The sequence below is a fragment of the Myotis nattereri genome (genome assembly GCF_964212035.1).
Source record: "Myotis nattereri genome assembly, chromosome: 4".
Classification (NCBI taxonomy): Eukaryota; Metazoa; Chordata; class Mammalia; order Chiroptera; family Vespertilionidae; genus Myotis; species Myotis nattereri.
Genome location: NC_138079.1, coordinates 24,994,911 through 25,011,347, shown reverse-complemented (window position 1 = coordinate 25,011,347; position 16,437 = coordinate 24,994,911). Strand labels below are relative to the sequence as shown.

General features: G+C 39.8%; 1 protein-coding gene across 1 annotated transcript in view; it reads right to left on the bottom strand.

Annotated features, from left to right (window-relative positions):
* Positions 1 to 8,608: 8,608 nt before the first annotated feature.
* PDZD2 (PDZ domain containing 2) overlaps positions 8,609 to 16,437 on the bottom strand; it is a 327,492-nt gene continuing 319,663 nt past the window's right edge. Inside the window, exons 22-25 of the mRNA XM_081088887.1 lie at positions 14,508 to 14,609; positions 13,601 to 13,877; positions 12,738 to 12,872; positions 8,609 to 11,420 (exon numbers count right to left, since the gene is read on the bottom strand). Of these exons, the coding sequence (XP_080945013.1) occupies positions 11,239 to 11,420; positions 12,738 to 12,872; positions 13,601 to 13,877; positions 14,508 to 14,609 (696 nt within the window). The 3' untranslated portion in view covers positions 8,609 to 11,238. The remainder of the gene's footprint in view (positions 11,421 to 12,737; positions 12,873 to 13,600; positions 13,878 to 14,507; positions 14,610 to 16,437) is intronic.

Genomic DNA, 16,437 nt, shown 5'->3' with positions numbered 1-16,437 from the left:
TCAGAGCAAGCATGTCATTTGTACTTTTGTATTTTACCTTAGTTTTCTTTCTAAGGAAGTTTTACTGAGCCTTAGTATAGTGTGGTAATATTTTAATGTAGTTGTTGGAGGGCCTTTTTTTTTTCTTTCTAATTCTCACCTGAGGATATGTCTTTATTGATTTTAGAGAGAGAGAGGAAGGGAGAAATAGAGAAAGAGAGAGAAAGAGAGAAACATCAATTAGCTGCCTCCTGTGCGTCCCAACTGGGGATTGTACCACAACCTAGGTGTGCCCTGACTGGAAATCAAACCTACAGCCTTTTTGATGTAGAGAATAACACTCCAATCAACTGAACTACCCAGCTGGGGCAGTAGGTTTTTTTCCTAGGGTCAGATAGTAAATATTTTAGGCTTCAGGCCACATATGATGTCTGTTGCAACCACCCAACTCTGCTGAATGAAGGTTGCCATAGATAATGCAAATAAATGGGTGAAGCTGTGTTCTAATAAATTCTTAGTTACAGAAACAGGCAGCTGGCCATGGGCAGTAGTTTCCAGTCCTTGTTTTAACACATGAGAAAAGACAGATTTTCTGTCCATTAAAATAAACTCCTTACTTCCCAAAATTATACTACTGGTGGAAACTAAGTATAAAAACTATCAGTTTATAGTTTCTTCCCATAAAATGCATACTGGAAACTGCTATCAGTATCTTGGCGTTTCTTTTCAAGTGAAGATTTATTATTTTTTTCCCTTGAAAAGATTTTAGAAGTAATGGATATTTTTCATTTCAGTAGCAACTATCTCAGGCAAGGAAAAGGCCTGCCTGAACTTCTGCCAGTGTTTGCTCACAGCAGAGTGCACACCAGTTCTACCTGTGTGTGGCCCCAACTTCATCACCTGCTTCTGTATTCAGAGAGAAAACGTTGGACTACCTGGAGGGCAAGCTGATATCTAGAACTCTTTTCTCCTGTAAAATGCTGCTGTTCACAGTCCTCTGTTTAGCACAAATGGTGTGGCTCCATGGAAGTAATTACTCTGTGTGGTAGAAGCAGTATTTATGCCATTTAAAAGTCTTCTGATCCAAGAATCAGGCAGTGAATTTTAATAGAAAATTGTAGAAAGATCTATTGTGCAAAGAATTAGATGCTGTGTTTTTTTAAAAATATATTTTTTATTGATTTTTTTACAGAGAGGAAAGGAGAGGGATAGAGAGTTAGAAACATCGATGAGAGAGAAACATCAATCAACTGCCTTCTGCACACCCCCTACTGGGGATGTGCCCGCAACCAAGGTATATGCCCTTGACCAGAATCAAACCTGGGACCCTTCAGTCCGCAGGCCGACGCTCTATCCACTGAGCCAAACTGATTAGGGCTGCTGTGGTTTTTTGATTTCATATATTGTTTGAGGTGTATTCCTTAAAATAATCATATCTGGGAAAATGTTCTAACCAAAGGGAGAAAGGAAACAATGTATGTTTTTGTGCCTACTAGTTAAATACTTTATATTTCGTTTGGACCTCCCCAAACCCTAAGAACTGTCTTCATTTATTGAAGAACAGGCCTAGAGAGGATGATTTACCCAATCTTACATTATCTGGTAAGTGTTTGAGCTTTAAGTCCTAAAATGATTGGCAGTAATAGCATTCCACTACAGTTGATCTGTTCTTATTTGGGCACTAGGAGGGGCCTTCTTTTCTCTAACAGACAAAAAACAATAGGCATGCAAAAAATTCTCACACGCAAACTACAATGATAACGGGACATCCCTGCTTTATTACAATATCTTGGTATAACTCACATTTTTGGGGGATGAAAAAGTTGAATAATTCTATATGTTCTTAGGAGAAAAAAGCATTACCAGGTGTCAAATGGCCAAGAAAGTCCCTGGACTGCTGAAGCAGGATTGCCCAGTGGTCTCTTAACACATTCCATCACTCAGTTCTTCCCATTGTTTGTGAATAGATGGGTACAATACTCTTTTTCAGTATAACACACCTTTGAATTTGGTCATCACCCAAAGGAAAGAGAGGCTGGTGTCTGACAGTTCAGTGGCAATATTGGGCCAATAAGTAATGACTACTTTTGCCCCAGGAGCATGGAAACCACCAGTCACAAGTCTGTAAGGTATTTATTTCATGAAATTCAATTCCAACTCTCTCCATCTTGTATGCACTTACTATATATTGTCAGATAACATTATTCCATTTCACTTTCATTCAGGTCAAGATGACTGACAGTCTAAGGTAAATTCCAGTTCATCACAGCGCATCAAGTCCTCGAATAATATACCTGGCTCTTGTAAGTTTTGCACAAATGTCATATATTCTTTAATAGTACCAGTGAGGTAGTATTAATATTCATAACCTTGCAGGCTGTCCTTTAAAGGGGTGTGGATGGTAACATGGTTAAATGTTGATATGTATACAGTACTTTCTCAGTCCAATGCTAGAATTACATGGGAGTTTACTTCTGATAGACCAGTGTTGTGCAATTTTTCCAGTAGCATCATCATATACTGGTGTGCAATTTACTTTTTGTACTTATATTTTTATATTGTGGAGAGCTTTCAGAATAAGCACACATCATTCTTTTTAATCATTGTTGGCTTCATTTTATAACTTCATTAAATCTCCCATTAATGGACATTTGGATTAGTCTCATGTTTTTCATTATTGCCAACAGTATTTTAATGTACATATGTCTTTTTATTTGTCTGACTTCTGTAGGAGGAATTAATAGAAAGCCAAATTAATTTGTAAGATTGATGTTAACATACACGCCCACCAGTAATATGAATGCTGGTTTCCCTATATCCTGGCCAATACTTAGAGGGTTTCATCAATCCTGGTCTTTGCCAAGCTAATAGATAATTGTCAACTTGTTTTAGTTATTGGGGGTTGGTTATTTACTGTCTGTATTTATAAAACCTTTAAAGATAGTTTGTATTTTTCTCTCTGAATTAATCTGTTTGTGTTCTTTATCCATTGTTCTAATGGGCATCTTTTTAAGTATTGATTCATTAGGACTTTTAATATATTATGGATATTAGCTCAGTGTCTGTGATACTGTTTGTTTCCCCAGCCTTTGGAATTGGTGTATGATAAGTTTTTCTTTCTTTCTTCCTTATTTTTTTTTTTAAACATTCAGTAAAGTGTAAGGTACAGTGTTGAGCATGGAATCTGTGGAGACCTTAATTATCCTACTAATGACATTTGCCTAGTATTCAGGTTTGTGATATGTATTACTATAAATTTTGGGGGGGATATGATTAAATATTACAAGTATAAAAATCATAAACAATCATAAACTTACGAATACATATGTATATAAGCATTTCATGTACTTTATATAATTAAAATACAAATGGATGATCACATAAATAAATGGTAGGCTAATGAATTATTTTAAGGCAAATATGTTTGCGGCCATCACTCAGGTCAGAAGTAGAACTTGTCGGCTTATCCAGAAGCTGCTCAAGGCTTCCTTCCTATTATAATCTTCTGGACCCAACCAGTGTGCATCTCTAATAATTTTGTTCTGTTTAGTTTTGTTTTTCACTTGATAAGTGATTTTAAATTTTTCCTAATTTATAGGTCCCATCCTCCCCCCGCCTCCCAACCCCGTCTTGTTTTTTCCCTTGTAAAATATTTGTTGATGAAATTGGATCACTGTCCTGAGAGTTTCCCAAAATTTGGATTTTGCTGATTGCATCTACATGTAGTTTAATGTATCTCTGGCTTTTGTACTTCCCAAGAATTGGTAATTGGATCTAGAGGCTTCGTCAGATTCAGGCTTGTTTGTGTAGGCAACACAGTTTCATCGGTGATATGTGTTCTTCTATCAGGAAATGTATAGCATCTCTACTTTATATAATATCTCTACTTTTATGATGTTAGCATTCTTGCTGTTCAGTTCTTACTAGATCCTGTTTAATGGGGTTGTTGACTGGTGATGTTTTAATTCCTGTCATTTCTTCATGAGAGTTTTTCTATAAAGAGAAACCTCACCTTATCTTTATTACCTTTTAGTAGTTTGTAGAGGAAAGGTAGGATACATTATAAATTTTATTTACCAGTTTTCAAAATCAAGTTGGTTTCTCAGCATTCTCCAAAGGTTACTGATTTGGTTTTTTAAGTATTATGATTTTATGGAAATAAACATTGTGTTTTATCATAATCAGTTTTCTTCATGAGAACCAGGATTCTTTATATGGAAAAATGAAGATACAGCTTTAAGATAGAAGATAGAAAACCTTGTAGTTCTAAATTTGAATAGAAAGTATCAATGTAAACTTAAAAGGTACTTTCCCCACCCCCTTTTAATATATATATTATTGACTTCAGAGAGGAAGGGGGAGAGAGATAGAAACATCAATGATGAGAGAATCATCAATTGGCTGCCTCCTACACGCCCCACTAGGGATCGAGCCTGCAACCTGGGCATGTGCTCTGATTGGGAATTAAACTATGATCCTCCTGGATTATAGGTCAATGCTCAACCACTAAGCCACACCAATCAGGCATCAATTGTTTTTTTAAAGAGAGGAAAACATCGATGTGAGAGACACACATCAATTGGTTGCCTCCCGCATGTGCCCTGATCAGGGTCAGCAGTTGAGCCTGCAACCGAGGTATGTGCCCTTGACCCGAATTGAACCTGGGACCCTTCAGTCCACAGGCCTATGCTCTATCCACTGAGCCAAACTGGCTAGGGCTTCTCCCCCTTTTTTATTGTGGTACAATATACATAACATAAAACCATTTCAACCACTTTTTAGTGTATGATTCAGTGCTGCCACTTTTTGTAATTGTGTTGCACCTGCATTATAAGAACACTGTTTATACAACATAGTCTCTCCCTTTAATTTACCTTAATCTTAACTCTTCAAATAAACACATACTCAATGCTCACCATCATTCCTTATATTATTGTCTATCCAGTCATTTTGGTTGTCTTGCTCATTTGTTAGTTTCTTCAGAAAGGGCTTGTGAGCAAACACTCCTTGCATTTCTGTATAACAACAGTGTATCTGAAGCCTTTTATTTGAAAGTCAGTTTGGATAAATTTCTTGGGTCACAGTCTTTTTCTTTTTTTTGGCATAAGGCATACTATCAGAGTGATTCAAATATGATTTTCTTTCTCTCATGAATGCCTATTCTTTTTGCTTGAAGCCCACAGGATTTCTCCTCCAATTTTCCCCCGTGCTACTACAGTGTGTTGTTATGGGTTGTGCTGGAATAGGACAGGGTATGTTCTTTCAGTATGTAGTGTCAATGTCAAGTCTTTTTTTATTCTCAATTTCAGGAAAATTGAAGCTCTAAGTGTTTGTTCTGTTCCCTTGTTTAAGTGTTCTTCTTTGGGGACTGCTATTATATATCTTCGTTATTTGTCTGTTTTGCTTGGGTTCTTTTCTTTCTTTATTACTGATCTTTAAACATTTCACCCTTTAAAAAAACATATTTTATTGATTTTTTACAGAGAGAAAGGGAGAGGGATAGAGAGTTCGAAACACCAATGAGAGAGAAACATCAATCAGCTGCCTCCTGCACACCCCCTACTGGGGATGTGCCCGAAACCATGATGCCCCTGACCGGAATCGAACCTGGGACCCCTCAGTCCGCAGGCCGATGCTCTATCCACTGAGCCAAACCGGTTAGGGCCATTTCACCCTTTTTATCTTAAGAAATTATTGTATTTATTCACTGTGAATAATCTTTTTAATTTAGTATTTTCTGAAATTTTTTCCCTTGAATTTTAATGCCCATTTTAAAATATTTTCTAATTTTTTATATTATTCATATTTTTATGTCATTTTCTTGATGTATTTTAATTCATTTTGAGGTATTGTTATAGTTTTCTTTGGTCTCCCAGCATGTCTCTGTGATGCTTTTGTTGTCATAGGGGTGTATTTTTCCTTATTCTCTTTTTTCTTTGTGTGGGATTTGACCTAGATTATCTTCTATTGCCCATTTTTACATGAAATTGCCTTTCCTGTTCTGTTAGAAAGGACAAGTGGGTCAGGGTAGCTTTTCTAACTATTCTCTGACCTCTCTCTTCTGTCGAGTGTAAAGAAATATGTCAGCTTACTTTCTGAGATCTGGTTCTGCCCTCCTTTATCTGGGCCTTGTTTGTCTGGACCTCTATTGTTCTTGTTCTGCTCAATTTGGATTCTGTTCCTGTAGTTTCTCCTCAGTCTGAGGAACTGGCAGGTTGATTTTGAGTGTGCATAACCTGCACCAGCCCTCGCTACCTTCTTCAGGGACCTCACACACTTGCCCACATTTTTCCACTAGGTTTTGAAAAACTCCAGTTTCAGCTGCTGCCCAGTTGCTCCTCTGAATTCCTGTTGATTATGGGGTGGGGAGTCAGGGTGTCTCAGGGCTCTAGATGCCCTGTTGCTTCCTTCTACTTGGCCTTGCACAGATCCTGATACCAAATTTGTCTTTTTGGTAGTTTGTCCCCACCCACTTGTATATTTTGGGGAACTTGGGGGTACTTTCACACTAAGTTCTGTTACAGATATTTACACCAAGGTTTTTCAGTACTAGTTGCTCTCCATGTATGTGTGTGGTGTTAACAGTAGGGAATAGGGAATGGGTGGGATGTGAAATTAAAAACTACATCACCCTTCTGCTCTCTTGCCTGAATCTGCTGGGATAGTGCCCAGTGGTTTGTTAAATTATGACTCTGTGATTTTATAGCTTCTGAATTGACCATCGTATTCATTTTATAATTAAAACAATATATTTGGCTTTTTAGATTTGTTTTCCTTTCTTTTTTTAAAATATATTTTATTGATTTTTTACAGAGAGAAAGGGAGAGGGATAGAGAGAAACATCGATCAGCTCCCTCCTTAACACCCCCTACTGGGGATGTGCCCACAACCAAGGTACATGCCCTTGACTGGAATCGAACCTGGGATCCTTCAGTCCGCAGGCCGATGCTGTATCCACTGAGCCAAACCGGTCAGGGCTTTTTTTCCTTTCTTGCTTTTAAATCTGTGACTACTCTGCAATTTTGTTGTCAGGGATATACTTTGTTGCAAGGATCCAGCTTTCACCTCCACCCAGCCACCCCCAAATAGCTAGCTAATTTATCCAAAACCAGTTATTGAATAATCTTATGTTTTCTGCCACCAATTTAGAATGTTACCTTTGAATTTTCTTTGAATTTAGAAATACTATCTATACATATATTTAGCTCTTTTTTCCGGTGGCTTGCATGTCCAGTTCAGAAGAAGAAGAACACTGTTTTAATTATAGTTTCTGATAATGTTGTGATAGTGCTATCTCCTTCCTACAATACTTTCAAAATTCTTCTGGCTATTTTCACATGTTTATCCTACCCAATGGAATTTAGAATAATTTTGTCAGGTTAAAAAAGTCTTTTGAGATTATGGTTGGAGTTACATTATATTTATAGATTAGTCTTGGGAGAACTGAAATCTTTATAGCATTGAGTTATTCTGTTCACGAATAAGCTGTATCTCCCATTTGTTCGAGTTACCTTTTTTTTTTTAATATATGTATGTTATTGATTTCAGAGAGGAAGGGAGAGGGAAAGAGAGAACCATCAATGATGAGAATCATCGATTGACTGCCTCCTGCATGGCCCCTACTGGGGATCGAGCCCACAACCCCAAGCATGTGCCCTTGACTGGAATCGAATTCGGACCCTTCAGTACATAGGCTGACGCTCTATCCACTGAGCCAAACCAGCTAGGGCTCGAGTTACCTTTTTTAATGTGTGTTAATAGAATATGTTTGTGTTTAGGTTTGCTGGTCTTGACTAACTAAGGTTAAATATATTTTTCCATTGCTGTTGGAATTAGGTGTTTTTTCCCATATGTTCTGTTGGTTATTATTTAGGTAAGCTCTTGTTTTGGTGAGTACTTTTTGATAGCCACCTTACTAAATTGTAATATTTTAATCATTTTTACATTGATGTGTTTGAGTTTACATGTACCTCACTATATCATGTACCCCTTTTAAAAATGTTTGTCTAATTGTATTGGCTTGTACTTCCAGAACATTGTTGTTTAACTTAGTGAACATCTTTTCTGAGTGCATTCCTGACTTTAATGGGAATAATAATGAGTCAGGGTTTAGAGAAAAAGAACGTGGTTGTTGTGAAGAATGAAAGAAAAAAACTGACAAGGAAACTTTAAGAGCCCAGTTGAGGTAGGAAACCATGAATTTATAGCAGCATCATTTGGAGTGATTGTGGTATTTTCTCTAGGAATCGGTGTGTAAGAACCAAGAAGTGGGCTCGTTGGAAGGATCCAGGATTTAGTTGGGGTGAGGGAGCTGAGGCTGTGGGCTGGATGGGGATTGTTGTGCTCACCATGGGGTCTGGTCTGAGTAGATATAGGAATGAAGGACGGGCTTGTTGAAATTGAAGACAAGAGGCAGTAGTGGGAAGAAGGGTAGTGCAATCTGGAAGGTCAGGAGGTTGTGAACAATTTGGATTGTGTGAGATTCTGAGTGTGGTTGTGGGAAAGAGTGGTTGACTTGAGTTCTGTTACCTTTGTACCTTTCACCCACTTAGGTAACAATAAACATTTACTATCTTGATAATTTAAAAGGTTATTCTGTAGTTGCAGAACTAGAAAAACAAGTAATAAGCAGAGTGTTTATTTTTTTAAAATCACTTAAAAAAAGTTGTTTACAGAGATGTGGGTTTACATAACTTGGCGACATTTAAAAATGTACAGGCTATTTCATATTGCACTTAACTCTTTAATAATATAAGGCATTTTATTTTACATAAATAAAGGATTATGTATATCATACAACAGGTGTGGTGCCAATTAAGTCAACCATAAAATCAAATGAGATGTGTCTGGTAGAACATAAGTGAAACTCAACCATCACGATCTATGCTTGCAACTACAATTTACATGTTATAACACATACTTAGCCTCATAGCTTATTGTGAATGACCAGTTAAAAAACCAAAACAATGAAAGTTTTAGTAGGATAATACCATTAGTGTTCACTTCAGGAAGTATGGGAATTTATTAGACTAATTAGAAATACTAATCATGCCTGAACACTGAAGATAAATAAATAGCTCTCTATCTTAGGGTCAAAAACAGTTTTGCTTCCTCCCTTATGTTCCAACCATTAGCCAGGGAACCATTCTGGCAAGATCTACTAGAAATGGCTGATGACTTTAACATATTTTAATGAGCCAGAGGTCTACCCTTGCACTCCTCAGATTTGCGTGAGGATCAGGGACTCCCAGGAGGAGACCAGCCCATTGCTCTAGAAATTCCTGTCTGTTCACAAAGGACTGTTTCTTAGGAGGCACAGCTGGAAGAGTAGAGGCAAAAAATAGTTTTCAGTGTTGATTTCAAATAGTTGCATGTCAAGAAAACAAACCACAAAACTGACTCCAGAGACTTAAAAACAATCTAGCATGCACCTTGTACTGACTTTCTATAGTATCTTACCTGGAATTGTAGTGAAAGTAGAAGCTAAAGTAATCAGATCTTTCTAGCTCATTCCTGATGAGAAATCGGGGCTCACACCAATCAGATATTTCACTCCCATCTGAGAGACCTCTCTGGGCAACTCCATAGAGGTTTACTGGGATTAATCACCCAGAAAAATGATGCACAAAGTGACAGCTCAAGTGCTTCCATGATCCGGGGGTATGATGACTTGTGTTCTCTCTAAGCCATAGACTCAAGCTATAGTTTTTGAAAGAAGCTCCAACATAAAACCTTAGCGTCGTCATGCGCACAGGTACACAGTCTCACCTGTATTCCCTGGACTCAGTTAGCTAGTGTGTGCCCCCCCGAGGATCTGGGTTGTAACTACATAGTGGTACTGCTCCTTTACCTTGAAAGTGACTCACTTTCCTCCATTTTCCTCCATTTTGGTAAAGGAAGCTGATGACGGTTTGAAGTATGAGGGGAGAAAAGCCAATTTTGTAGCAAGGAACAGCACCTACAAAGTTCATGCTTCGAAAGGAGAGCAGCTGGGACAGGTTTCACTAGCAGCGTGAGTTACAGTGGTCTGCAGGGAAAGTTTTGACAAAAGGAATAATTTGCAAAACAGAAGCAAAAACTTCAGTCACTGCAGAGATATGTCATAATACCCAGGTCAGGAAAAGTGATCCAATGCTTAGAAACAATACATTTTATAAGCTTGTTGGGAAAGGGGGAGGGGGGGGACACAACAAACAGTTCCCTAAGTGGATCATTTTAACACGTTAAGCGCCCAGTCAGTCACACTATACTTTTCGTCCAGAAGACAAAACAGGCTGGGCGCTTAACGATCCTCTCTATTTGGATGGTAAATATAATGCCTATGTTTATAAATCCAAGGATACTAAAAAGATATTTGATTTCTAAAAATTTAAATTACTGTTAATAGTACATAAAATATAGAAATGGAAACCCAGTGACTGATATTTTTGCCTGCTTTTGTGTTGACCAGTCTTGAATTCAAGCACTTAACTCAAGACAAGTTCCAAACTAGATACAAGGTGCTTTCAAGCTGGAACTTTCTGCTCATTGTAAGCAGCAAGTTCATGGCTATTTAGTACAGTTTATCAGAACTGCATTTCTGCAAAACAGCCTTCCGATCGACACTTTTAGACCATGACCAACACTTCACTGTGATCAGTAATTCACTGAGTTGAACTCTGCAGCCATATATTGCACTTTACACTCACTAAAATATACCACTTTCTGTATTTTGTTTTTTCATTTTTGGATAATTCCTGAGCTCAGCCTAACCATTAGGTCATAAATTGATTATTATATTTTAAAGTCTCATTTTCTTTTTGGGGTAACATACAGACCTACAGTTCTTTCCATTGAATGTGCTTAAAGCATTGGTATTTGCTTACAAAATTATAAAAAACTAGAGTCCATTTAGTTATGACATTTGTGTTGTCCCTCAGCCTGTGTAGGCTCCCCAGTTGCCCCGATTGGGATGTTGGGAGAGGTGGCCAAGAGAAGCGAAGGATGTTTGAAATGAAAGAAGGCACCCTGCCATGTCTTATATCCCCATTAGTAACAGCAAAAGGTCAGGGACAGGTACCGGAACAGAACGAACCCTCCTGGCCTAGGTGATCCAGGGAAGGCTTCCAGAGTCGAGCATCATCTGTTAGTAAAAATGTGGAGATTTTTATAGTCCTTGCCTACACCAGTGTTTCTCTGCTGTTTCGAGACGTCCTTCTGACTTGCTGAAATACGAAGGAAACAGAGAAAAGGAGATTCTTATAAAAAAAGTGAGTGTCACTACTCATGCTTATTGCAGGAAGAATTCCTATGCTTTCTAATTACTAACTGCACAGGTCCCTCCGGGACAGACTTCATAATATTCCAGGCATCGAAGTGCATGAGCCCAACCAGGGGTTTTCCATTAATGGCAAGAATTTCATCCCCAGCTTCTATTGTTCCAGCCTGTTCAGCTGCACCACCTGTGAGAGTAAATACAGAATGAGGGCTTGGTACTTCCATGGTATTCACAATGAAGTCTAAGTAAGCTAAAACCATCAGTGAGAAAAATCTCAAAATATGTTTATAGTCTTAGGAGAGAGACCCATAAAAAGAAACCTGACTTTAAAAATTCAAATCTGTAACCTTTTCTGTGAAAAATCTAAGCAGCCGAGAAGATATTTCAAAAGAATACAAAATAAAGAGAAACTTGAACAAAGGAAATCAATAGCTAAAATCCAAATGGCCAATAAATGCAGGGAAACAGGTTCAACTTCTGTTAACCCTTTGCGGTCGTTTGTCTACTCTCAGCCACCAAAGCAAGGAACCATACGAATCTTAACTCTAGTCATTCATGTACCAGTTCATAATTTCTCTGAAAGCTCTTAAGTGTCTAAGCGACCTTGTCACGAACCAAAACATTGCCCAGACAAATCAGAGATATCGAAACTCAATATAAACAAACGCGGTCGTTCCACACTTGCCATGCAAAACATCGTGGCGAGTCAGTCGCCTTTTGAGAGTGAAGAAATAGACAAGCTTCGGAGATACTTCGCAGAATTTCAAATAAAGCTTTACAAATTACGTTTAACTGTAATTAGGCATTCTCGCTTGTTAAGGTATTTCAAAATAATACTCCAAAATGGCAAAAAGAAAGTTACCGAAAGAAGTGTACTGCGAATCTGAAAGTAACGATGAAGAGTTTTATTTTGGCACCTTGAATACTGACTCTGACGTAGAAAGTGATAACGTTTGTAGTGATTCTACTAGTAGTGACGTAGTTCCAAAAAAGAATTAATAAATCTTGTTTATCCTTCATAATCTTGCATGTTATGTATCACTGCTCTTTCAATGGAAATTAATTCCGACCAGTACGACACCCTCGCAGCCCACAGTTCCAAGGTGCATGAATTTGTGCACTGGGGCCCTAGTATGTTATAAAGCAGTGATGGCGAACCTATGACACACATGTCAGAGGTGACACGCGAACTCATTTTTTTGGTTGAATTTTCTTTGTTAAATGGCATTTAAATATATAAAATAAATATCAAAAATATAAGTCTTTGTTTTACTATGGTTGCAAATATCAAAAAATTTCTATATGTGACACGGCACCAGAGTTAAGTTAGGGTTTTTCAAAATGCTGACACGCCGAGCTCAAAAGGTTCGCCATCACTGTTATAAAGCATGAAAAACACTTTAGATCTTTTAAAACAAATTTGATTTCCAAATGGAAGGGGCACTGACATACACAGAAATTATAGATAGTGGACGGCGGATTGTGTTTTCTGGGACATTACCTTTGTACACTCTCTTGATGAACAGGGGCCCATCCCCAGACATGGATGATTTTCCTCCATCCAGGCTCAATCCCAGCCCAGCCGAGGTCTTCAGTACTTCAATGCACAGAGCATCCTGTGCAGCTCCTCTTCTCCCTGCAGTGAAGATGGAGACAACAGGGACACTCACTACGTCGTGTCCCGTTTACCTTGAAGTGCTGATGACAACATTTGAGACCAGAGTTAGGTTTGGTCTCCCCTCCTGGCTGTGTTCCTGCAGTTCCTGCACCTCTGCTCTTCTAATCAACCGTCTGCAAGCGTGGAGCATGCCTTCATGCCCAAGCAGAAATCTCCAGAGGCCCCCGTGTCGGCGCACGTCTCCGTGAAGACTGAAGTCCCACTTGGGACCCAGCCTGTGCTTCAGAAGCAGTGCCCATTCTGAGTCAGCGCTTAGTGTGGCTTACTGTGGAGCCTGGGACGACAGTGCAGCGACTGTCTTTAAACACCCTCCTTTCTGGATGTTCCCAGGACAAAACTCAGCCTGGAGCTTCTCTCACCTTTCAGTCTCCCTGAACAAGGGTTTCTTGTTTTACTTACCAACCACTTAAGCCCTAATAGGATGGAAATTCAAAAGGGCTTCCTTAGGACATTGAGAAGCTGTCAAATGGTCATTTACGTCTTCAGTAGTATGGCTTTAACTACTGGGTCGTTTTTAAATAAGTTATTTGTAACACGGCTTTTGCTGGAAGCATCCACAAACACTAGACTTCACTACATTTAATTTCTCTGACCCAACTAATAAGGTAATGGCCATTATTTTCCTTTGTGTTCAGCCTGAGTCTATGCTGCTCACACCCTGCTGGCTGGTGAGGGGGGTGTCTTACCCATTCCCATTCCAGGCTCCAAGGAGATGGTCTCTCTGGACAGTGAGCCCTTCCCGTTGGCTGTGTGTGGCTCCTGCCGGGTGGAGGGCCTGGGCTGGTCATTTCCTTTCCTGATGACCACGAGGACATCTTTGTGCAGCTGTGCCTGGTGCAGAACCTTCAGGACATCCCCATGGGCCAAGCCAGCCATTGAGGCACCATTGACTGACAGGAGGAAATCCCCTCGGTTCATAGTCCCTTCTTGAGAAGCTGCCCCCTGAGAAAATACCCTGTGGACCTGGGACAAGGACAGGACAAGCCAAAGTCATTTATGACCTCCAGTAAAAGCCAAGGGTCTGCAGTAAAGGAACCTTCTAAAGGCAAATTTCCCAAGTCATGCAAACACTTGGTGTATATCAAAAACACATCAGTGTGAGGGGTGGAATGACAAACATCAGTGCCCAGCATCATGTCTGATAAGTGCCTAACACTCAAGGGGGCAGTAACACTACAAAGAGGAACAGGACCTGACCTTGTCCAGGAAAGGTGGCATCTCCCTAATGATCCCACAGGCTTGAGTGATGCAAAACTTAAAGGTGGTGGTTCTTAAGTAATTTCATAAGCAAAAGCGGGCATGGCCAGTTAATTCTAATGTCTTTCTGAATAAACAAAGTATTGAGGTGAATTCGAGGCTATACATAATTGTGTTTATGTGTATTGGCACCTAATAGGTCACTTAGCCTGTTTATGTGTGAAAAGGCTTATCTTTGTCGATGAAAATATTATGTACTGCTTTTCCTCCTTTTGTTCAGGTGGCCGTGAACAAACTCCAGCAACCTGTGAACTCACTGACGGGAGTTTTGTCCTACTCAAACTCAGACCTGCTTCAGCATGACTTCCCCGAGAGCATCTCCACATCCTCACTCACCACAATTGCATTTGGCTCCTCATCCGTCCCTCCTGCCACACTGAATCCCAGACCCGAGCCTTCTTTTTTGGTCAAGACGATAAAGCAGACATCTTCTTTATTCTGTTGAGAAGAAACAGAAGGAAAAAGTAAATTCCCTGTGCCAAGAGTAACAGGTGAGTACTGACACAAAGCCCCCTAGAGCTACAGTTTATCCCCAGGAAACCCAGTGGCTCCTCAGGAGCTTTCACAGGGTTTCAACTAGAGGAGCCACGACTCCACTGTGCTGCGCTTCTGGGTGGTGCCTTTACAGGTTTTCGAGGGTCCAGCCTGTAGCTACAGAACCACGGGAAGGAAGGCATGGATGGGACACTTGAGAAGCCAGTCTAGCCACCAAATGGCGTCCTCCCAAATTTGATCATGAAGGGAATTCCTTATTGTACAGTTGTGTCTATAGTTCAGCAGCAGAGGGAGACGCGTAGGTGCCAAGAGTCAGGTAAAAGCACTCTGAGGCTACGTGTTCTATGCCCTCCACCTCCCGTGCTCAGTTCACTGGATTCCACGTGCAGTCAGTGAACCAGTACTCATAAAATACAAAGTATGTTTAAAGGTATAAAGTATGTCACAATATTAGAGTACATTAGAGCTGTCAACTCCTGTATTGGACATTCTTAGTAGTGTTCTAAGGTTAAGAACAAAAGACCGCCCATGTTTCAAGCACTGATCTAAAGATACCTTGATAAAAGAGATTTTAAAATAAAAATGAGCTGGGCTAATTATACTGAATTTTGAGTTCTTCCACCCACACGCTAGAGATGACTCAAAACATTTTAAAGATCTGCTGGGTTTCCCATCAAGTGATATATAATCCATCAATTTCAGGTGCTCTCAAACAGCGATAGAGGAAGAATTTAATAACCTTTAAGGATTGCTTTGACAAGAGAAAGTGAAAACGTTGGAATAGAAAACCACCTCTGTATTGTGCTGGAAAAGGAACCCAATATTTGGAAAGTGTTGGCTCTATTAGTTAAGTCCTAAGACCTAATCTTAGTCATTTTACATTTCTCTAAAGTTCATTCAAACCAAGGCTCCATATGCTAACAACACAATGTCCTGCAGAACTTTTTGGGGGTTGGGATTTCCACGTTATGGGCAAATTCGACCATATATGTGCTCAGGCACCATTCAATGGAGAGAATGATGATAGCTTAAAAAAACGGGAGATGTGGCCTGCAGATGAGCTCCATGCAGTTGCTCAGAGGTAACGTTTGATGCTGAAATAGGGCTACTTCTATTTAAATGTATTATTGGAGCAAAGAGACAATACTTGAAAATGGGACTCTCCCGTGTCCCGGGACATATTATCACCAAAGCTTTAATTTATTCAAATTATTTACAGCATACTGAAAGCTGATCGATCATCAGGCCGGATTTTGCTTCTCAGAAGCTCAGTACAGCATCAGGAAAGCTAGAATCACCATCAGGGGCTCCCCAAGGTTTAGCTCTCCAGAAACCAGACGACCAGGGCTTGTTTTTTGACTCTAGTCTCTCACAGCGCCCTCAGAAGCCAAAGAAACTGTTCTGAACAGTTCTATTTTCAGTACCTACACACCATACTCATTGAGAAAAAGCAAGGCAGGAAACTTCTGGTCTAAAGATGGCAGAGTGAGGACATCTGTACTCGCCCAGAACCAACTGAAGACAGCTGCATGTTGACAAAAACAAGCATGATCTTCAACACCACGTACAATGCCTGCCTGGTGGTGAATAGGAACTGAGGTGAGGGAGGCCCCAGATGACTCCAGGTGACGCTTGGCACCTTGTGCACACACACAGTCTACTCTGGGGTCCCTCCCTTTTGTGAGGTTGGTTGAGACCATTTTATCTAACATGAGTACAGGTGGCCCCTGGCACAGCGTGATCAGACCTTGACTGGAAATCGCCAAGTGAG